The sequence below is a fragment of the Bombus huntii genome, chromosome 1, assembly GCF_024542735.1.
Source record: "Bombus huntii isolate Logan2020A chromosome 1, iyBomHunt1.1, whole genome shotgun sequence".
NCBI lineage: Eukaryota > Metazoa > Arthropoda > Insecta > Hymenoptera > Apidae > Bombus > Bombus huntii.
In genome coordinates, this window is record NC_066238.1 from 7,472,541 (window position 1) to 7,496,385 (window position 23,845).

Below are 23,845 nucleotides of genomic sequence, written 5' to 3' on the forward strand. Positions count from 1 at the left end.
AAATAAATATCGCTGCGGTAATTTATCGGAACTGTCGCGTGGGTTTGCCGAATAGTTTGTTTAAGCATATCGAAAGTCGTAATTATTTCTCTAGTCGAGTATTACTGCCTTCCTTTAAATAAAATGGCTAGTAATACCGAGATAAATCTTAAATCCTTTTGCTACAGGTTAAGAGAAAATGTAGAAATGTATGTGCAGTATAATTTATCGGTCGGTACGAAGTACTTACTTTATTTATTTATTTATAAGCAGAAACTGTTTAACATAAATGAAATGCACGCGAAAGAAAGAAAGCAAAAGTAAAAGAGAAGCAATCTAACATGAAATTTTGACGATGAAAACATATTTTTCCTTATTGCTCCTTTCGATTCTGCTATTAATATTAGATATTAGTTTATCTCCCGAAGTCTCCTCAGAATTTCGTTCTATATTGTTATATCGTTTCATATAACCTTGAATAACCTTGAGTTGCGAATTAGCATAATAATAAGTATGATTCCGTTGCAGGGAAACGAGTCGGTGGTACCGGAAGGCTGGCCTCTGACGTTGGGCAGACGTGGCCTCGTCCTGCAGCTAGGAGAGCTCGAAGCCTCCGCACTACGTCTCGGGGAATGTTACCTCTGCATACGCAGCGCAGCTGCAGTTGCAACCACCTCGGGGAGCGGCGAAGTTGCCGCTGGTGAAACCGACGAGCGAAATACCGTCGAGGTGAGTCACGTTTCTCTGTCGTCTTTTTCATTCCTATCCGCCGCAAATTGCTCGCGTACTCGTATAATCTTACTAGATTTGTATATAAGATTTGTTCCCCTCATAAAGTTATTTGTGCATAAAGTTTGTGTCCTCTTTGATACAGAGCAACGTGGAGCACGTTTCCACGTGAAACATATCGTCGAAGAACAAATAGTTACGAAGATAATCTCATGAATGAATTAAAATGAAACGCCCAGTATAGTCAATAAACTAATCTACATTCGAATATAGTGTCTCCCCACTGACGTAGCTCAGCCTCCCTACAACTTTCACCAATCTATCCTACATCTTTTTCCACTTCTCATTTGATTTTCACCATCACGCAACCGATCCTGTGTCGTATGTACGTCAAATGCATATATCAACCCTCTTCTACGCAGATCGCAGTAGTTTGGCGAACGACGTCGATGAGGGCTCCAGGGTTCCTCGGTTGGGACCGCGAGGAGAAGTTCATGGACTGGCGGGAGGTGTCTCGAAAGGGGCAGGGGAGCACCGGTGCGGCGAGCAGCAGCCTGGCTGGGCCGCAATCGTCGAGTACCGTGAAGAGCATGCGGCCCAGGCGACGTTCGCGCGAGGAGGTTCGCTCGAGGACGCGCGAGCAGGGCTACGCGTTCGAGCATCGCCGCGAGGAGACTCGATCGATAGATCGGCTCGAGTGCAAAAGTTCGAACGATAATCGCGACGTCGACTCTGAGGTGGACAGCGGTCACGCGGTCATGAAGTCCAGGTCGACGTCGAGCGTGGGCACATGGAAGGCGGAGTTGGAGGCCGCTGAATCGAACGGGACGTCGACGCGGGCCAGCTTGAACCACTCGTCTAGTCTTTCCAGCGACGAGAGTCGCGCTAAAGTGAAGAGATGCGCCAAAGTCGTCTCGTCGATGACAATGGAGAAATGGAAGGAGACCGCCAGGTGCGAGACCAGGAGCAAAGCGCTGGCTCCCGATCACTTGAAGACCCCCCTGCGACTGGATCAGGCTGTCCTCGAGCAGAAGCAAGATGGAAATATCGCTGGAGACGTGGAAAACAGGCTGCAGAACCACCGAAACGTGGATGACGTTGGTGACGACGAGTTGCCCACGTTTATTGGAAATCTTCTGGTCTCCGTAGAGAGGAAGATCGAAAGGGTTTCGCTGGATGATTTAACGTTCCCTTGCCCAGCGTGCAGGAATATAGACACGGATGACCCTCTACTGGGGTGTAGGTGCGCTGGAGATGATTGCAGCTGTGGAAACGGAGATGATACTTGCGATTGTTCGTCATTGATAAAGAGGAAGGAACAGTCGACGAGGAGCTTCGAGATCGCCGGGATTAAACATATCGACAGCGACGACGAGGAAGAAGTTCGGATGGGATTCGGTGAGTGAACGTTTTTCTATGTTGAGTTAAAAAGTAGAGAGAACGAATGTACACTTGGATGTTATAGATAGACTCGAGTGAGTGTCTTCTAGGTTAAGCGTAACTAACGAGCTGCGATGGTATTTAATTAAGGGCACTGAAACGGTCGCTTAATTCAGTAATGAATCGCGAACAGGGTGGTCGTTTTATTACTGTTATGCGCACGATGATGTTGAAGTTGTGACGTTATTTCGTTACATCTCGTTAGCAGCTGGTCTTTCTATTTCAATTGGCCCAATTTTAACTTGCAAAAAGAAACACAAAGGAGAAGAATGATAAATACTCGAAACATAAAGTAGATGATACGAATTACGATCTTAATATCCCATTCAATTTTGTGTGTACGAAACCTAAATTGCATATGTCACTCCACCTCTCCTTTTGCGCGTCAAAGTCTCCGCGCATATTTCCATCGACTTTATCGTCCTACGGCGGTTCCCTAGCGTACAAAGTATCGGATTCGCGTTTCGCGAAAAGTTCACGGCGCCCACGAGTCGAGTATCGCGACAACTTTATACAGACCTGTTCTTATGATTTATCGAGGCCCTCGATGAACTTGAAATTCTGTCGGAAGCGGCACGTGGGCGGCGTTCGGCTGTAAAGTGGCTACTTCACGTCACGCCGGCCATTGAAAAGCTTCCACATTGGCTCGATTCTCACTAGCAATTTACGAGAAAAAATCTGACGTCGAGGACGCGAGACGTTTCTCGATTGTCCTGCTCGAGAAAATCTTCGCTCGAGGTTTATCGTTTGGATTCCGAGCGAGCAATGGCGGATGAGCCAGCGTTTCTCTTTGGGCTCGAAGATAAACACGTATCAGCGATACGAAACGCGTCGCAAGGCGTCGCGCTTGAGTTTCGAGAGTTCGCCTCTGATTACAGATTTTCTGATGGCACGAGCGACTGCAAAATCTCGAAGTGTGTTACGCGAAACAATTTCCACATCGCACCGATTCCAGTCCTAACGAACGAGATTAATTTCCTTGCCTCGAGGAATGGACATTAGTTATTATGTATGGTTGCTCGTATCTTTCGATTCGATGTCGAGACTCGCGAGGTTTATTTAAAGCAATGACGCAAGAATAATACTTGAACTTGCATCTCGCTGTCAGGGAACGAATGTATATGCTTTTATTCTTGACACTTGTAACCTTTTGCGGTTCAAGTTGTCCTTTAAGTTAGAATACTTGACACCGAATGAATGGTGAATCCTGGGCTATTATGCGCCGCTTCTAGGACAAGTTTCATTCGTACAATAATATTTCTGATCTCATCTACTTACGTACATCCTTCTTAGAAGAAGACCACAGGAGAAAACGTAATAAGTCACGTCTTTCGTCTTTTACAATGAAATATTTCTATGATTTAATATAGGACCGTGTATCGATTCAATAATCGATTTAATAATCCCAATAATCTTCAATAGGTAATTGAATTTAATCCAAACCGACTATCAATAGAGGATTATAACTTCGCTGCTACCACAACTCCTAAGCTCCTTCCACGTGTCATAAATTCCCATAAACCCAATCAACGATCCACAGAAACCCAACCTCACCAACAAAGGATGAGCATTCCATCGGACCATTCCATCGAACTCGCAAATTGTCAGCCAATCTTTCGTCGAGGAAATAAAAGGCGTTCCCGAGTGAATCTTCTCGTGAAGTTTCATGACTCGGCCGATCTCTTTTCGCGTGTCCTCCCACGCATCGCGTCTCGCGTCTTCCGGTGTCCTTTGGTACCGCCGCCGACAGGTTTGCAAAGCGCCGAATTCTGTGCGCCACCCACCAGTACCGTTTACCATTAGCGGTGTGTTTGCGCCGCGCTAACGCTGACTTATGGTATTTGTCTCCTCTCGTGCAACGAGGTTACGTAACATGGCTGACTCGCGTAGGTGAACGGGAATCGAGCGAGGTTTCTACCTTTAATTCCTTCACGTCGCAGCCCGGGACGATGAAAGGGATTCCTGGCATCGCTTGGATTCGGACGTAATTGTTCGCGAAGCATTTCAGTTGAAACGTTGTTTTATTGCGATTGATCAATAGTAGTCTTGTTGGTTAGGGTACATCGGTCTTTAGTTAGTAAATATAATTGCAATTTGGATAATCTGTAATCTGTACTCGTAACTTGGCTATTGCGTATGATGAGATTTTGAGAAAGTTGATAAAATCAGTCGATTTTAGTGGTCTTGGATTCGGTGAAACTTTTCGATTGTTGCACTTCTTCGAGTTCAAATAAATACAGTAGCGTGCTTTTCGAACGACCGCGTGATACTGAATCGCGACGATAATCACCGGACGTTCTATCTACTCATGGCGAAACTCTAAAGTTTCTGTTAATAACGTGCTAATTTTTCCAGTTTGTCTTTCCCACTAATGTCGCCTTTTAATCAGTCAGATTCAGGATCATACGCAATATAAATTACAAAAATGCATTTTCCTACAATTCACGTCACAGTACATCCAGAACACAATCCAAATGAGTGGCCAAAAATGGCCGCGCAGAGTGTCGAAGACGAACGTCTTTTAAAGCCGGGACGTCACGACACGGAAACCGGTCTCAAGCCGTTCGAATGTCAGTCGCACTGTCATCGTGGAAGAAGCTGTGACGCGGTTTGTCCATCTAACGCCATAAGATTGGACATGACTTCGCGCTGGCCGTCGCGTTTCATTAGTGCGCGGCCCATTGTGCCGTACGGCTTCTCTTGCATTCGCGATCGCCGCGGTTCACTCGTTCGCGCGCGATTCGTCCTCGCTTAAGGACGTAAATGTTCAAGAGCGAACAAACCGCCCACGATTCTCATCACGAAATCTCGAAACTTGCTGGTCCTCCGGTTACTGCAAGCTTGGGACCTTATCTTAGTCTCGTTTCAATGAAAATTCGGAGGTACATTGGCTCGCGGAAGTATTTGCACACACATGTATCATATTTAATACAAAGTTAGTAAACATCATGAATATCCAGGTATTAAATATGAATCCACTGAATGATAAGACTTATTGATATAATGGATAATGAATAATTGGCTGGTTAAGTACTTTTGTGATCTCTCCGGAATATACTTGTGCTACATATGTACTTTGCAATTTCTATTCTCAAAGTTGATCGAAACTTTAGATACAATAATATATTCACAAAAGACTACAAAAGCATCGAAATACTTTCCCGAGCTATTGTACACATTGTACACGTACACAGCTGGCGGTTCGATCGAATTAAAGTGTCTCGATGTAGGAGGCCGTGTAGCGCGCGCGGCCTGATTGAACGTTTGCCTCCACCGGCTGACTATACTTAGTAGCTCATTGATCGTCTCTATGGCGGTCCTCAATCATATCTGTTTAAGCGGGGAATCAAGCGGCTACCACAACGGAGGCTGTTCACCTCTGTCCGCCTGCTCTCTACGCGGTACATAATGGACCGTGTTAAACGCCACGATAAAATAGTGTCTACGTTTCATGGTTCGCCGATCGAGTGCTGCTTTCGGCCGCGGACGCACCTTTCTTTCTTTCTCGAAGCTCTTTTAGACGAAGAGATTTCATTCTGTTTGCATGTTCGATCGATAGATAATTTACTTGTTTCAACCATTGAAGCGATTGAACTTGATAATTGCTGCTTTCTCGTGGTAATCGTGCACATTAATGGGAGTTGGTATTATTCATCGATCGGTTGATAGCAGCCTGTGTTATGCGATGGAGTTATAATTGCAGGTGTTTCTCGATATATACGTTTAAGTTAATTCTCTGATGTTACACCTGTATATTTACTGTAACTATGGAGATAGATAAATGTAGCGTTCAATTTTGCTACAGCAATTTTTCAATTTTCGACTCAGTCGTTTCTGTAAATTACCGTTAAAAAGAATTCTTACGTTTGAAAGAAATATGGAAGAATCGTTGTTAGTATCCTGTACACGTACAATACATACATACGTACATACGTACAAGTTTTCTATGGTAAGTGTTCAAATATCTTCGTGAGCCACTGTATGCATAGTAGCCGTCCACCATTCACAGAAGCTCTCGGGCTTCATGGTTCGCTAAACGGCACACGGTGTCCAGGTGGAGGACGTTGTTCCCCTTGTTCGGTTACTGGCAAACACAAGACAGGCGTTCCTTCCCCTTTCCATAGAGAAACGCAGCGACGATGACATAGCGATACAACATCTTGCATTGGCAGCCTTATCTCTCCGCAGGACCAAACGATACATCGAGACAAGACTGCGTTCTATCGCGCAATTCCACGTCGATGAGCGATCGAATAGTGTCCGTAGTCACGTTACGATCATCGTTTTTTGTTTCTATGCTTGATGGAAAGCCACCTTTCGGTACGATGGGAAGAATAATGGCTTCAGCGGGAAACATCGCGGGTACAGGTAGTAAACACACGGCATAGACACTGTGATTTCTTAATCGACGCTGCTGACGCAGGGGAAATCGATTGCGCAGTTCCTGGTGGAGTTCTTGTACGAAGAAACAAAAATGTTGTCCCCTGAAATAGAAGGCAGATTAAAGAGAAATAATAATCAGAAAAACCTATGAATGTTACATAATTGGAAAATGTTATTACATTTTCTAATGCAGCATCCCAGGATTAAATATAGTACTTAAATCTACGTAACTATCCAACCACCTAACAATACGGTAGACTCACGTTACGCGACTCATACGTACAAAGAAATATTCTTGATTACCGGTAGTGTCATCCTATAACACGCAAATATACGCATCCATCGTTCTACGCCCAATATCGACAAAAAACGAGGCGGATCAAGTATCATGTCCGGAGGAATTGCAATTCACACGAGTCTGTGTTGTCCACTCCTGAGTGGATTCATCCATCGTTGCGACTGTTTGAAAACGAGTCCTCGAAATGGCCAGTAACTCGATCGAGCCAAAGGGTTTCTCTCCTAATTGGAGGAAGCTCGTAATGGCCTTCCGCCCCGTTGTTCTACGCGCGTATCGTCCTATGGGATTCGCGGTCGCTGGCAAATAAACTCATAAAGTAATGGCCCGTGTAATTCGAAGGTATTTATTCGCTTGGTTGAGAGTCAGGGCTCGACAACGGTTTTCGTTCCAACGGGACGAATTTTGCGCTTATCTCACGTTTCGATCGGTCATCGTAGGTTGGCCAACGGTCGCGAAACAAACCGTGGAACGACGTCGTTCTATAGAGATGCGCCTTTGTCCTTAATGCGCCCGGATACTTAATACGCCTGCACGGACCGAGCAAATAGCGTGCGGAATCAAGCCATCTAACTCAATTGTTGGAAGCGAGGGAATCAAAAGCCTGAATTAATCCAATTGTCTTGCTGATGGATAATTCAATTGCCTTAGGAAATGAAAAATCAATAGAGGCTGCTGTCGATTACTCGCTACGCACTTTATGCGGTGCATTGTGAGCTCTAGCGTTTCTATTGGATTACACACTTCGTTTACGCGTGTGGAAGGAATGTACGGTAGCTTGTTATACGCTTTGCAGTTGAAATACAATTAGGGTGTACATTCGAGAAATTGCGTATAGTATAAAAACGCGGAAAAAAACTTGAATTATTTATATTATTAGTATTTAATATTTTATACTTCGTAAGAATCGTGTAGGGAACCAGTCTTTAAATACTTTTCACGTAATGTTATTCGTTTGTGGCTTTTTCTGGTTTGCAAATATTTTAACAATATCGTAGTAGATAGCGCGCGGTAATTTAAAACGAGTCAAAAGAAGAAAATGCTCTTCGTCAAAATTCCAGCATCGAATTCCATTAACACACGTCGCAACTGTTTTCTTCAAATACCCAACCTACAATTCACGATTCTGCAACACGATTCATCATTGTGCTAACGGGTACTGTCATACCTAAACCGTGTATCAGAATTTCTAGAGCAGTGTATCGATCGACAGTCACGTTAACGTGCACTTCCTTGAACCTGACCGATTTATCCGTCGACAATCCTCGCCGATCGCCATTATCTGCCTTCGTTTCCCATTCGAAGTTACTGAAATCTGGCGCGACTGGATGCTGGCGGAAGTGGTTACGCTCACAAATGGAAACTGGAAATGATCTTTCAGAAGAAGGTACCGTGCTCTGGCTTCCAGGTTCTCGGCAGCTCACGCGTGACTCTACGTTCCTTGAATACCGAACGACCTGGCTACGTACGACGTGCCCGCGTAATTGCCGAATCGTTTCGCGTGCAAATTCTATTTGCGGGCTGAAATCGGCCGTAACGAAGCCTGCCGGCCCGGAATAAACGCTCGTGACGCGAATCGTCGGTCTCGCGTGTGGAGAACTTCGTGTTTCGCCACGACTGAGGTCACTGGTCTGTTAGAATGCGCTGTAACGTGACGTGGATGGATATTACATCGCCGATAGACCCGGATTATGGGGGGAAAAAAAGGAGACGGTAGTTTGAGTTGAGTGGAGTGTAATGATATAGGGTACTGGGTGTTGATCGAATGCCCTGTGTTTGGTATTTCGTTTCTTCAATTTGCATCTGATATGTGGATGTTTCTTGTTGCACGGGTTCTTCCATCTCTGTCCTAGTGAATCTCTTTCTCTCTGAGCATTTAAATTTGTTTTCTTCTCGTGTTTCCTCGTGTTCCTTTATATGTCGATACTAGGAACTTTTAGTGGATTTTGGTATCAAATTTCGTACTTTAACAAACTTCTATATCATCAATCGAATACGTTGCTAAATACGTGAATTGAGATTAATTATACGCATTGGATTACCATGCATTCTTCGCAGTCGACATGTAATTACGCTTTTAAATTTAAGCACTCATAAAATATGCAAATAGCTTTAAATATTAAAATAACGATTATCTTACATGACATATACAAAATGCACGAAAGTAAAAATGTGTTGCATAACTCGATACTTTCTTAAATTGGTTGAGATATGGCTTATTACATTTTTCACTCGTGGCCTTCAGGTATCTGAGCTTCATTCATAACTTCCATAAAATATCTGTCAGCGCTATATTTCATTTGAAACTACACGTTATTAATATAAATATCAGAAACGTATCTAAACCCATATATTATGTCCGCGTTAAATGATTGCAACGCGTGGTTAAGAGGAACAAGTAGATCGGTGGGCAACGTGTTAAGTATCGGAACCGCATATCTCTGTAGACCTGCAGCCGAGAGAAGTCGTTCTTTAAAGGGAGCGAGGCCACGAAGAGGAATATGAATCGCGAATGGAAGCGTTTAAGTTGCAAACGATGCGATGGGCCGTAAAGAGAGCAGATCCAATCAACCTTCGGTTACGAGTCAATCGTAGCGATCATCTTATGCTAATGAGCGCAGTTTCGTAGAAACGTACGCGCGCCAGTCAATTTCGTGTACACTTACCAACTTACCGCGTTGACGATTGAAATTCGTTCACTAAACTGCGATACGTTAACCTATATTCTCAGTTTTCTTCCGTTTATCAGGAATAGAAACTTGAGAAGGAAATCGACGTAACGAGGGCGAAATTGCTCAGGATTTCACATGTTTAACCATTCGTTTGCGTAGCTTTCTGGTTTATTTTACGACGAAGCAATTGAATTAATTGAAAGGAAACAATTTCACGTTTAAAGTATACCTTGTTAAATAGTTTCGTTGTTTTATAGCGCATTGAGTACTCAAAAGTGTAAAATAGCAGCCGATACGACAGTTGGTGAAAAATGTGCAAATAGTTTGTACGCATTACCTATAAGACTACATTGTAAATAAGATAACGAAATAAAACTGGCACGGTAGTATCGATAGTGGACGTAATGCTCGAGAGCAACAATTTCTGCTCTAGTTGTGGAAAACGTCCACTTTACCGACGTTCACTTTGCCAACGTACCCAGATTTTTCATCGTCGTCGTTAGGCTCTCTCTCGCGCGCATTTGCACGAAACAAGTTATTTGCGGTAATGTTATATCGGGAAAGCAGCGCGGCTTAAGTGGCCGTTTCTCGCCGCCACGTTTCGCGTTTAATCGACGCAAATTATTCCGCGGCACGGCCGGCCCGTAAAGCGGCGCGGCGGAATCTCAAAAATCTCCTTCGCAAATATTCACCGTGGTCGAACGCGTTGCGTGCTATTCTCTTTGGGAAAACCATCGGTTAGTTTCGTTTCAATCGTCGGTGTCTTTTTCAGGAAATTTTCTATGATATATTGCTTTCTTGTTCATCCGATGAAAGTTACCCACCGTAGCCTTAGAGTTCAGAGAAACTGCTGTACTTACGGTACATCGATTTTGTTTATTTTCACGTTATATGTCTACGATGTTCATGACACAAAAAACACTTCAACAATCCGAAAAAATCAAATTCGATTTTAAATTAATTTTGCAATTCTAATTGAAACATTCCGAACATTCGATCGGCGCTTGTAAAACTGTAAATTCCGAACGAGAGAAAAAGCGAACTGGTTGGCTACAATCCGAAATTAACGCAACCTTTCAATCGATCCGCTCTTTCGGCCGATCCATTGTCGTCGAATCAAGGCGTACGAAATTGCGGACCGAACCCGTTCACCGCGAACAACAGTCACGCGTGATTAATACGTAACGACTACAAATGACTGCAACGAAACGGGACGCACCTCGGATCGACGGGTTGAAGAACGACACCCGTGAAAAACCGGTTCCAGGTTTGATGCATTAACGTGCATTAACCTAAATTCGACTGGTGGCCACGGCACGCGGAACGAAGTCGTTTCGTTCCTCCGACCAATCTTGGCCCTGATTGACCCGACACTGAGGCGAACCGGTAGCTCGACGGACAAAGTGCCGTGAAATGAAGCGATTAGGTCCACCTGATCGTTACGCTCCGTCTGTAAAAACCAAAGAATCCCCGTCGTTGCCGGGCCTCTTTCGTCCTCGTTGTCAGCGTATTTCCCTGTGAACACGTTCACTGTTATTTCCAACGCTTGCTACATGTTTATGGGACAGCGGTAAAAAGTATGGTTACAATTAGAGCGAAGAATCAATTCTGTACGACTTGTTGGTGAAGTTGTAGCAAGATTCGAGCATGCTGTTGTTAAAGGTTAAGTGGAACTTTGATTATTCGATGGAAATTTTAACTGATGTTTGATTAGTTGAATTGTCGCTATTTGTGAATTTCTTTTAACGTGAGATTAGTGGAATATGTAATGGAGAAAATTGGGAACTTCTACTCTGCGCAATTCTGGAAAAGGTTAGGCACCGTGTAAATTGTACGATTTCTTTCTTTGTGTCCTTGAATGTTTTCGATTCTTATTTTGTCTTTATTCAATATAAAAATATGCTAAAATTTATGTATTTTGCAATATACCTAATACATAGTATCTGAATTTATCTCCTTATGGAATTTTCCATAAACTTTAGCGAGATTGAAAAGAGAAATTAAAGAAAGGAGCAGAAACTACGATTTTGACAGATTTCCGAATTCGTTGTCAGTGATCATCTTTGATTGAAATACTTTTTAAATATTCTATATATGATTGTTTTCGTCGTCATCTCGACCAACTCATCTTTGAGAACAGACGAATTCAGCTGTTCTTCGCGTTTCAAGAAGCACGGCACCGCAGCACGAAGTCGATAAAGGCTTCCTCCGGAATCAGGCTTCGGTCTTGTTTCTATGAACAGAGCAGCAGCAGCTGCTGCATCCGCGACACTGTGTGCAGCAGCATCCGATTGCGTATCAGCGACCTCGATCGTCCCCCGTGCATTCCCCTTTCCCTCCCTTGTCCTCCCCCACCCTTCCATTCAGATCATTATGTCAATGATCCCGGCCAGATCCAGGAGGAGGAAGCACGGCTACGCGAAGCTCATCCGCATGCATCGAGCCTGAACTTCCTGATTCCCTTCGTCACGATGGCTAATTCGCCCCATGTTGAGAAACGATTTTTACTACCGTTGCTAAACTAATTCTATAGCCGTATATAATACTAGTCTTAGACAGGTAATGACAAATTCAGTTTCTATTTCCTGACATGGATACAGAAAGGATAAGGAAAGTATTCAAATATCTAAGCTTAGAATATTTGCGAATGTTTGAAGATTATTTAAATTAGAATACCAAAAGTGACAATAAAATTCTCTTAAAAGTGAGACTATAAAAACTACTTTCCTTGGGAGACATTTAATTTAAAACGTTTATATCTAGAATATTTGGAAATTAAAATGTCGGAATTGTGAGGTAATAGTAATAATCCCTTCGGAATACGAAGAATGCAGAAGAATACAGAAGCAATTTTATGAAGAATATTTGAAATATTTTAAATTACAAACCCAGAATATTAGATATAGAAAAATTGACCAATAGTCCAGTTTTTAGAACAATTGACTGATCCTGGTGGAAAGTCAAACTCGGAGCACCGGTTGATCATAAAATATCATCTTAAAATAGAGAGTATCGCGTATTCCAGGCCTGTTTCTCCGCAAGAAACCTCCCTTGAAACCGTTCTGTATTACGGGGAGCGAAGCTGGCGTCGTAAGCAAGCGCATCAGCTGTTTCCTTTGCGTGACGCCGCGCAATTGGCACAGCTTGTACGATCATTCGGAAAACCGAACGATCGTTGACCCACGCGATGCCAGGTCTCTCAGATCTGCCTTCTGCGTGCGTGTGTGCATTGGAAATTAGAAATCTTGACGCTGACTGCCAAGCGGACACCGTGAATCTGCTCGACTCGAGCGCACTTTGCATACGTCCAGAACGAGTACTCGCTGTGGATGGTAATTAGATTAGTAGCTCGATAACTTGGTACCAAGTGTATACGAACGAAGATTAAAATCGGATGTAGGCGTGCAAATTGTCGTTAGAAATCGTCAATTATTGTAAGAAGTTTTGAAAAATTGTAGCGATGATGTTGGAATGTGATAATTACTTATGCCATCTCTTGCGATATGTAAACTTATGGAAGTCATTTGCTTCTTGACAATTGAACATTAATCGTATACTTATGCAATGAAATTAAGGAATTAACAAGCGAAGTTGATCTTCTTTGGCTTCCGAGAGACTCAGAATGTACGTGTATTAACGTGGAGGGTTACAAGATTTTATTCTAATTAACGACATTTCGTAACAGAAGCAGCACAAATTAAGACTTTGAATTAGTGTTTTTCTTTGTACCTTAATGGTGTACCATCTACTAGACACTCTTCGCGGAAGTTTTCTTATGTAAGTACAATCAAAGACCCTCCGCATCTTCTCGACAATCGTTCGCTCAACACTTTTAACTACAATCATTATGAAACTCTCCAATTGCAAATTGCAAACATGTCTTAATGCGATTTCAGAGTGAGAAACAGCGATGTTCGTTTGTTCAAACGAGCAACGGACGATCGGTGTCTCGGAATAAATTAAGACGTTGAAGCAGCCGCTAATCAACGACATGTCGGATCGACGTGAAAGAAATGACGTTCGTATCGCGTTCAACAGTCTCGATCATCGAAATCGCGTGCACCTGGTTTTCTCGCCCTTTCTCTTTTCCCGGGCTTGTTTTCTATTTCACTTTCATCCTCGATCGTCTTACGAGCTTGCCAATTTTTCCATCGTTTCGCGACTTTCAGTTTTACGATCTTGATCGTTTCACGTTGCTTCTGCGTTACTCTGAGGCTGAGCGAAAGGATTCATCGACGTGTTTTTGATATCCGAAGAGCTGCGTAAATTCTACAGATTTCAATTGTCCAATTTAATATTCTTCTGACAATTCAATGGAGATTTGCATCAATTTATATTTTCGGTCTTCCCATTCTGTTCTGTCATTCTCTTCTTCAAACTTAATTTATTGTAGAAAATTTAAAAATCGAAAAATGTACAAATGAACGGATTTGCGTAAGTTCGCAGTAATAATAATAACCATCATCCTCGGATGTTCTTCTACTTTTTTCCACTCTTTTTACTTTTATATTTTTCTCTAATCTTTCATTTTTCACCGATCTTTCCGCTCATTCATCAGTCCACTCCCTGATTCTTTCCATAAGAAGGGAGATAAACAGGAGAAAAAAGAGCCGATTTCACGAGACAGTTAGTAATAATGATCGACGAGTTCCATGAAAACGACAGTGATAAGCCAGTGATAAAAGAAGCGATTCCTTCACCCCTTATCGTCGATGTTTGCCCTCTTTGTTCACGAGCCCTAGTTCAAGCTCTCCCATAACTATGATGCAGTGGCTTCATTGTCTTGCGAAACTGTACGGCCTCGTTATCGCGCAATTAACGCCTCCGCATAAAGTGTTTGACCGTTGAAATTTGCGTGGTCGTTTCGCAATCGTACGAAACGTGAGATTAAAAGACTCACAGGAAGTGTAGAATTGATTTGATATTGAGGAATCTTAGGTCTTGGTTACATCTTTGTCCTCTGCGTCTTTATATCGTGGGATTTTCAAAGAAAAGAGCTCTTTAGCATCGTAGACAGCTAACTTGTAACATGTAAAATTTGATTCTTCTCGCAACTTGAATTTTTATCGATTAAGCTTATGACTGAGACTAATGAAAAATTTAGTAGAAAGGCTTTTAGAATTTCTGTTTTTATCCCGTTATGTAAACCAAGACTATCTACGCATACAAATATCCTGCATTAATAAAATGCGCAATCAATGTCTCGGTGTCGCAATTTACATCGACGCAAAGACATTAAAAGCAAATACGTAATTACATAGATCCGTATCTCTTCCTAACACCAGAAACATTCAGAAAACACAGAATCTGTATTCAAATATACAGGCAAGGAATTAACTAAGAAAAAAAATCACATCTAATTTACTCCACAATTTCTCCAGGACTCATCTAAAAATTCTCGAATCGAATATCCGATAGATAACGAAAGATCAGCACCTTGCCCTTCCAAAACGAATTTATCGGCTGCATGATCACGAAAGCACAATAAAATACCGGCATCGAAATTCAATAGTAATTCGCCGGTCCATAAACAATTTCACGATGCTTAAATCATCGACACGATGTTCGTTTGGTTCGGTTGGCGCGGCGCGTTCCTATTCCGCGATTCGAATCTCGCCGCGCGGCGTAGCGGTACTTTCGTAGGGGATTTTTGCAGCATGATGTTTAGCCGCGGAGCGAGCCACAATAAACCATAAACCGTGGCCGCGGCGCGGTCGTCTTAATTGCCTGCAATTAATTTGTCCACGTCGCGCGATAGAAAGTGCATCCCGACTGGTAGAACGATCATTCGAAGGTGAAAAGGTACGCGTATCGAGACGTTCACCTTCGATCGTTCGATCGCCAGTCGAAGATGACATCTGCGGGTTAAAAGGTGAGATTAGCGCAGGCTCGAGGTCAAATTAGCAAGCACTTGCAGTGGAAATTACGCGTAAGTGTGGCACATGTCCTTAAATGGAAGCGTTATTCGTTGCAAAATGGAGAAGTTTGTGCGTGATGTATGGCACTATAAATCTAAGTTTCCGGCATTTGCGTTTGGAACGCTAATAATTTCTGAATTCTGGAACTACGGATTTCGAATCCAAGGACCTCCTACAACAGTGCATGCTAGAAGTCATTTTTAGAGATATTTATCTGATTCTTCAAAACGATTAAATTTGTTTGACGGGGGAAAAAATTTAATAATTAATTAACTTAACGTTCTATCATCGAATACCGACTATTGGATTGGCAACTAAGTGATTGCGGATTTTGTCAATATCACCTAATGACAAAATCTGCAATCACTTAGTTGGCAACCCAATATATCAACAGTTATAAAGTATAACATTTGCGCGAGAGAGAAAGTATTATGTAACAATTAATAATTTAATATTACGTCACTACTTAAATTCCAAGGTCCGAAGCAAAAGTGAAACCGTAGAACCTCCGGTGCGACAATTTTCGCCCCTGTCCTCCAATTTGTACGAATTTGTCAGGCAGACAGGCGAAGGTATACGAGCCTGGGCACGCGAAACGAATCAGTGGTGTTCGTACGAGTTTTGCGATAGGTCAGTTGGCATTGGGAGCAGCGCATGGCTGAAACACTTCCTCCGGTTTTTGAATCGGGGTTGAGAAAGTTATTCGATATCCTTTCACGGATGGATCGTGGTCATATTTGTGCAACTGTCACCAGAAGAGACACTTTACGCAAAACCTCCCGTATATGTAGCATTATATCAAATTACCAAAATCTGCTGGTGTACGATTCCATTCGTCGATTGAGATACAAACGCGAGCCTTGGGAGATCGGATTCGTAAAGGATGCGGGAGTAACGAGATCCCTGTTGTCTCCTGTTTCAGGAACGAAAAAGAGAGTGGACGACGTGGTAGCGCCCAGGACCATTCACGACATACCCGAACATGTTCTCACGTGCGGCCTCACGCTTCCTGGTAAGTCTTACAGATTTATTCTTACTTTTTCCTTTTCTTTTTTTTTTCTTTTTTATTAATTCTTCAAATTAATTTCAATATCCTTTGACTGCCGAATAACAAAAAAAAAAAAAAGAGAAAAATATATGGGAAGAATCTAATTAGGATTCTTCACAGACACAATTACCGAAAAGTAAATTATAAAACAATTACTATCAAACAACTACTAAAGAATTACATCCTTGTCATTAATGTTCTTAAACACACCACATACATCCCACGTTTGCCCCAAATTACTATCTCGACTCATAAACAAGCATCGCCTTCTGTCTTTCAAATTCTCCATAATTCTAACACAAATTCCTGGCCGGCTTGGTCATTAAAATTTCCATTAAGCGAGGCTCGCGACACGCTGTCTTCGCGAGAAGATAACTCGCGTTGACCGCGAAGGAGTATGCGGAAGCCAGGGCACACCCACCGCCACGTGGGTCCGTAAAGCCCGGTTCACACGCCTCCGCATCCTCGGCAACCGTGTCTATTTACGTGCTTGAGGACGCTTCTCTCCGTTGCTTATCGCCGCGTTACCACGTCCTTCCCTTTCTTTTTTCCCCTCTTTTCCTCTTTCTACGGCACGTTCTTCCTTTCTTTGCGCGTCCTGTTTGTCCTTTCCTCGAGGCTCTCTCGCGGAAGTCTAACTGTATTCCCGCGGCGGTACTTTGTCAACGATTAACCGACCAGGGAATAAAGGTGTCCGTGCAGGGTTTCCTGAAAGGACGGCATTGTGTGGCGAAGGAAATATGTGGGTCGGAGCAGAGAGGCCAGATATACGCTGGCTTTTCGAGAGGAAGTTGACTTACTTGGGGTGGGACGCTTCGTTGCGTCGTTTGCGAGGGAAGGATCGTCTTTTTATGAAGAGGGGGTTTTTAAAGAGGATCAGATACGAGGGTGATGAGTGTTTCATTCTTTCAGGGGATCTTGACAGGTTCCTTTTTAATTTATGAGGGTAATTCGGGTAGGAAAAGAGGGAGGGTGCGGTGTATTTTTCATTTTGTGTAATTCAAGTATCTTCTAGCTTCGAAAGTTAGAATATAAGTTGAATATTGGGGCTAACTATGATCTCGTAATTGCATGAAATCGTCGACGAACGTTCGAAGTAATCGCACACGAAAGCGTCCATCCTTTCGTTTAGGTTTAAAAATCATTCTCTACTCGTTTATGCGCGCTCTCGATTTCGATACTTGACTTTCCACGCGTGCAACGATTCCGAACCATTTCACGTGTGCGCATCCATTGCCTTCCTCTTTTGGAACGCATAATTTCCTCGCATTCCGGTGTTCCCTCGCTCCAACGTTCTCCACGGTGCGTTTCCAATATCTCGTTGTTAAAGAGTAGAGAATCGTAGGAATCGTCTGCTAATGCGACTAATTCGAAAAGAAAACAGTGTAACTGTACTTTCTCGTGATCTTTATTAAACGTCCCGCGGATCGAATCTCTCTTCTCTCATCGTTCCATCGTCTTTTACTGAAAATATCACAGCGATGCTTCCTTTTTTTCTTTTTCTTTTTCTTCATTCGAGCATCCGCTTTCTCTTTGTAGATGCCTCCTTCGCCATTTTGTCTCTTCTTTCTATGTAAAAGCGTTTCCTGTTTCTCGTCGGCGAAACCTGTAATTCCGCAACCGATTGTGTCTCCTCGTTCCATGGCCGTTTTCATCGACGCGCGTGTTAAACGGCAAACAAAATGAAAAAGGTACACTCGTCGTCTCAAGACAGAGAGGGAGACAGAAGAGAACACAAAGCGGAAGTCACTGTGGAATTCAATTTTAACGAAACGCCCGTGAAACGGTTTCTGTGTCCCTTCTGAGAACGAGTCTCGTGTTTCTTCGTACGAGCCGAGAAATTTCATTGAGAACCGAATGCTCGTTGCATTTGTAAAAAAAAATCCTTCGCTATATTAGTTTTTCAAAGTATATTGTGTGTACGGCATGACGTGACTCATATCGGAGAAACAGTTGTTTGCTAGTTTGTTTTCTGATCGTTGGGAATCCTAGGCCTGTAATCTTCCATCGTTCGCAGCAACGTTTTACCGTGTTATTAATCGGTCTGCGCATGCTGCAGTAAAAACGAAGCTACGTATTCAACCGGTGGTGAATTTTTTAAACGCACGAACAATTACACTGTCGCCGTTAGCGTAGAAAGTAAAAGACAAGGTGGCCCAAAAATCCGTGAACGAGTGAAAGGAAAAGCGATTTTACGCCTTTTAGTCACTAAATTAAATTGACTACTCTTCACGCATCTGTTCTGTAGTCTATTCGCAGATATGAAGTATCATGCAGCAAATTATAAGATGAATCTCTCCATATTTTTAAGAACAGTGATCATAAATCTTCTACCTATGGAAGACTTAAAGACATGTAATTCATGAATTTTGGACTCCGGGATACGTTTCTTTGATACTTAACCTTGAATTAAGATATTCTTGTATTCCATTGTTCTTAAATTATCACGATTAAAGAATGCTCATAGTACTCTTAAATTATCTGCGAATTTCCCGTTAAGGCAATGTAAATAGTCTGTCGGTACAATAGATCACGCACTTATTTTTCAACCCTCTGTGAAAACACGCCTTTGTTCTTTGTTGCTACCCGAATAATTGTACAATTAATCAACTTTATGTCAATTACGAGTGTTTTTTGCTAAAAATCTCAACTCCGATCCCTTTATATTCTCTCGGTAGCTCATCATTCGCAGGTATCTGTTTTTCTTTAATCGAGTCTTCTCAGTTAATTAAACGCGAGCATTTCCTGCGTGCACGGATTTCGCACGACTTATTTGTCATCCTACGACAGGATTCGCACGCTTCCTCGTTCTCGTGCAAAAATTATCGCTCGGTTACATGCCATTATCTTCCCCATTATCCCATTATATGCCTTGCCTGACTGTTATTACATCCGATCGTTAGACGCAGCTATAAACTAGGAATATCTACATTTGTGTCTATTTTTGGTAACAAAGACAGCTGTATAGTTGAACGTATTCCAGCATCATTGAAAATATACCATACAATTCTTCTTGTATTATTGTAGGACGAGTAAAACATTAAAATTGATGAGTGAAAAGTTTGATTAATAGTATATCGTAATTGAATACTCGATTAATTGATACATGCTCCAGTTCTAGATATTTTGTATTAATCATGAGATTAGTCTTCGCATAGATCTAGAACAATACTTTTCATTCAATCCAAATTAAAACACCAGATTACAAAACATCATAAATTAAACAACCTAAGAGTGTTTCAAATCATGGGATAGTGCCAGAACGTTTCACGATCGCGAGAGGCAATTTTAACTTCCAGAGCTTATTTGCTACGACGAACTACGAACAATCGCGAAATAATTCGAAAACTAAGCGCACGTGTGAGCACATCGTTCCCCGCGAGCTTTTCTCAAGCAACAGCCGAGGGAACCTAAAGTGGTTAACTGTAATCCCGTAGTTGGCAAAGCAACAGTCGCTTTGTCGCCGATTAGCTAGTTGAGAACGCGTGCGTTTGTCCAAAAGAGGCGCATCTAGCGAGAAAAAGAAGAAGCCGGCTGCGATGGATTACGAGGCCGGATCGACAGAAAGAATCGATCGGCGTTTCGTGTCTTGAAAGTTGACCGCGCTCGTCCAATCTACACGTGTTCGCGAAAGTATTTCTGTATTCGCTACTCGTGCCATAGTCGCGGCTCGTTACACTGTTAATTAAGTCTTAAAAAATTGTATACACGTTCAACATATTTATAAAAATGTTTCACGTAAAGTGTCAGAACACTTTCGTATGTCCGAGGAACGTTTCCTCGCTCGGAGGCGTTCGAAGGATCGCGAAACGCGCCTTTAACACGCCTTTAACACGCCTTCGTTCGCTCTGATTTCCACCACTCAGGCAAAATACAGTCTTCGGTCGCGCGATTAAATCGAATCAGCCGTCTAAACTCTCCGTCGAGTTATTAGTATTTAGTTGCCGTTTCCTGTTCAATTAGGGATGCCGTTTGAAAATTACATCTCGTTGCGGGAGAAATCTGGATAGATAATCCATGTTAAATTCGCGCCGATCGCATGGTCTGCCGTTCAACGATGAGCAAATCGACGATGAGAAAAGGTGTTGGAGGGGTGTAGTGATAGCGATAAGAAATACGCAGTTAAGTGATTGGATAGCAATTGGTAGGGATAATTGGAGGTGGGCGGTGCCGAATGTTTTAATATCGGTGGTAATCGAGTAATGAATTAAGAAAGATAAAAATATTACGCCGATTAACGCCGTCTTCGCGTTTCGTTTCACTTATCTGCTACATCGTGTATAGTTTCGAATTCTAGTTTCGTTCATATGATTGAACATGTTAGGTCGTTCGAAAAGTTTCTTTCGTTTTAGAAGGAAATAATGGATGCACAACATTTTCCATTTTACATTATTTTATCGAATCACGTATGATCTATTTTGTTTTACAAAGATAAAGATCACAACATTCGACACATTAGATTTCATGTTTGTATAAAGATGTGTCGTTGTAAAAGAACGACGGTACGAGAACGATAAAGCAATAAATAGCTTGGAACAAAGATCTTTATTAATATGTTCTTGGTAAAAGGTAATTATCAGGCCTGCTTCACTGTTCTACCGAAAGTATATAAGTCTCAGGCGTGTGCTAGGTTGTTGGTTATCCGTGAACTTTTCGAGTAACGATAGAATATCATGCAGAGCGGGGTTCGTCGGAAGATTATCGAAGTCGCCGGGTCAACGGCTTCGCAAACATCTTTATTGTCGAACGAGCGAGCGTAAAGAGCCGATCGCTTTCACGTGTAAGCTCCTTCGGCTAAATTACGCGCTCGTGTGGTCGAGCATGAATTAGATGATTTAGCTTGATCCGTGCTCGAGCTAGTGGAGCAAACCTGGTCCTACCCTTTCCTAGAGAATGGCTTCCGCTATCGCTGCTTCGAATTCAGAGACAGTAGAGAGCAAAATCTTTTATTTTATTATTTTAGGTTGAATAAGATTAGATTTAATGGGCATTGAATTATGAAATATAACGTAAAGGATGATATTGTGATTATTTTTCCCCAATTGCAAAGTAAAATCGACAGAAGTATTAATTCCACAGTTTTCTTTTTTCAATCTCGGTCTCCAAATATTCTTTACGCTTTGGGAAACAAACATATTATACTCGAGAATTATATTTAATCTAAAATTCCTTTTCTTCCAATGAAAGAAGTTGCAGAGAAGAAAATGATGAATGTATAGTACGATGCCTCGTGTTAATCATCCTCTGCGCGATCAAACCGCGACTGTTCAATGGAATGTTTCGCCTCGCAATGCTAGCCAGAATGAATCGTACCGAAAGACATTCCTGGTATCTCTCAGTCAAGTCTTCGTGGCATCTCGCGTGGGTGAACCACATAGTCCGCGACACCTTGAAAAAAATCCGCTGGTCCCGATAATTTATCAGACGTGGGGATCGACGAAAATTTACGTTCCCTTTGCGGATAACGACGAGTTATGATAATGACCGCTTTTATGCAACAAACGGACATTAGACTAATTACCTATGCACGGTTTGCGGTACTTTGTTCATTGTACTGACCATGGGCAGCGATAATTAAAGACCTTTTCACGGCCTGTTCGTTATTAGTTGTGGCTCGTTACCGGTCAATTTATTATTGGATGCGAATGCACTTTTTAATCGAAGATATATGGGAAGCTCTTTGCGATGTTTGATTATGACAAATATTAGAAAAGTTTAGAATGAATCATTAAATTAACACCGTTATCTGTTAACAGCGAGTCACTTAATTAATGTCTTAAAATTAAAATCAAGAACTTAATCACAGAATGTAGACACAAGAGATTGAGGGGTATTCCATAATCGCGACAATTATTCGCGAAATATATTACCAGCAAAGCTTTGTAAGAAAAGATATAAATTATGAGCTGCAATATTAACAAGTTTGGCAATAGAACAAGTAAAATTCTGTAATTTCGTATTGAATATAACAATCAATTTGTTTATAATTATAAATACCGTTCAAACTGCTTGATTCTTCTACTCCATCTGAAATTGTAAAAATAATCAGTATAGCCAAGGTCTATAACCTACAGCTCATTTGTCAATTCGGTAAGATCACTAGTTAGCAAATCACCGTACAAAAAGTCCAAGAACTCGGCCCGAAAATACATTGCATCGTCGTACTTATACCAATCGAAAGAGCCAAGAAGAAGCGAAAAGACGGAGCCCAATCGCGGAATAATAGGCTTAAGATTAAAACCGGTAAATGCACGACTGAAACGGAACATTGTAATTTTCGATACTCGATAATCACACGGATTCGGGCGTCGTTTTAGGTGGCGCACGCTTCGGCTACGTGAGCAATTACGCGCAGAGCAAAAGCTCTCGGATATCGTGCACGCAGCCAGAATTCAGGGTACGACCCAGATCCCAAGCCGTTGTCAGGCTAAGATTTCGCCGAGGCCAATCGATAATTCTTCGCCAGACGATCGATGCTCCTCGCCCGTATCAACCGCTATTATTCGTTGCGTGGATTTTCTACGCTGCTAATTGCTTTTATGGGAACCGCGGATCGAGAAAGTTGCAATTTTACCATCTGCTTAAAATTAAGTTTTTGATCGATGATCCATAATTTTAGGAAGTAATAGGATGAAGAAGGGTAAAATGGTAAAGATGGAAACGTGAATTTTGAAGATTAACAGTTGGAAGTAGCAAGTTCCGAAGGGTTTGAAACAACAATATAAATTCTGATACGATTACGTTTGTTTGACACTTGATTTATAAACAATCGTTTACTGTTAGTTTTTTGTTTTGACATATTTCTATCGAATATTATCTTCTACAATTTTTCTTAAATAAAACCGATCGCCTGTTTTTATTCTAGAACCATTAAGACGTTTAAAATGGTGTTTCGAAAGTTTCAGTATGATGAAGCTGTATCGATTATAATCATCTACTCGATCAGACATCCTAGTTAGTAAAATACAAATCTTATTTCTACTTCTTCGGTGGTATGAAAACGGTCTCTGAATAGACCTCATCGAATCTTATATCGAACCTTGTTCAATCACCTGATCCTTGAATTCAAACTGACCCCGTCATGGTTATTGAAACATAGAACTATCGCCTAATTAATCACGCGTTGTCGTATACGCGCTTTCGTTCAATTATTCACGTTTCTCGAGGAAGCGTCGAGAGGCGTCGAACTCTCGAGTGGCTCGACCTCTCTAAACGCTCGAGAAATTATTATCTGATCAATCAGTGGCGTGATACAGCGCGCCGATCAATCGGATCGAACCTGATGTTTTGTAGCGAAACGATCGCAGAATAATCGGTGAATTAATCAAACGGCGAATTATCGTGCGATCGAGGATTCTATTAATCAGACGATCACGGCCAT

General features: G+C 42.1%; 1 protein-coding gene across 6 annotated transcripts in view; it reads left to right on the plus strand.

Annotated features, from left to right (window-relative positions):
• Positions 1-23,845, plus strand: part of LOC126868417 (uncharacterized) — a 304,466-nt gene that overhangs the window by 165,408 nt on the left and 115,213 nt on the right. For all 6 annotated transcript variants that reach the window (XM_050623833.1, XM_050623847.1, XM_050623840.1 and 3 more), the window contains exons 4-6: positions 508-708; positions 1,131-2,106; positions 16,339-16,428. In XM_050623833.1, the coding sequence (XP_050479790.1) occupies positions 508-708; positions 1,131-2,106; positions 16,339-16,428 (1,267 nt within the window). The remainder of the gene's footprint in view (positions 1-507; positions 709-1,130; positions 2,107-16,338; positions 16,429-23,845) is intronic.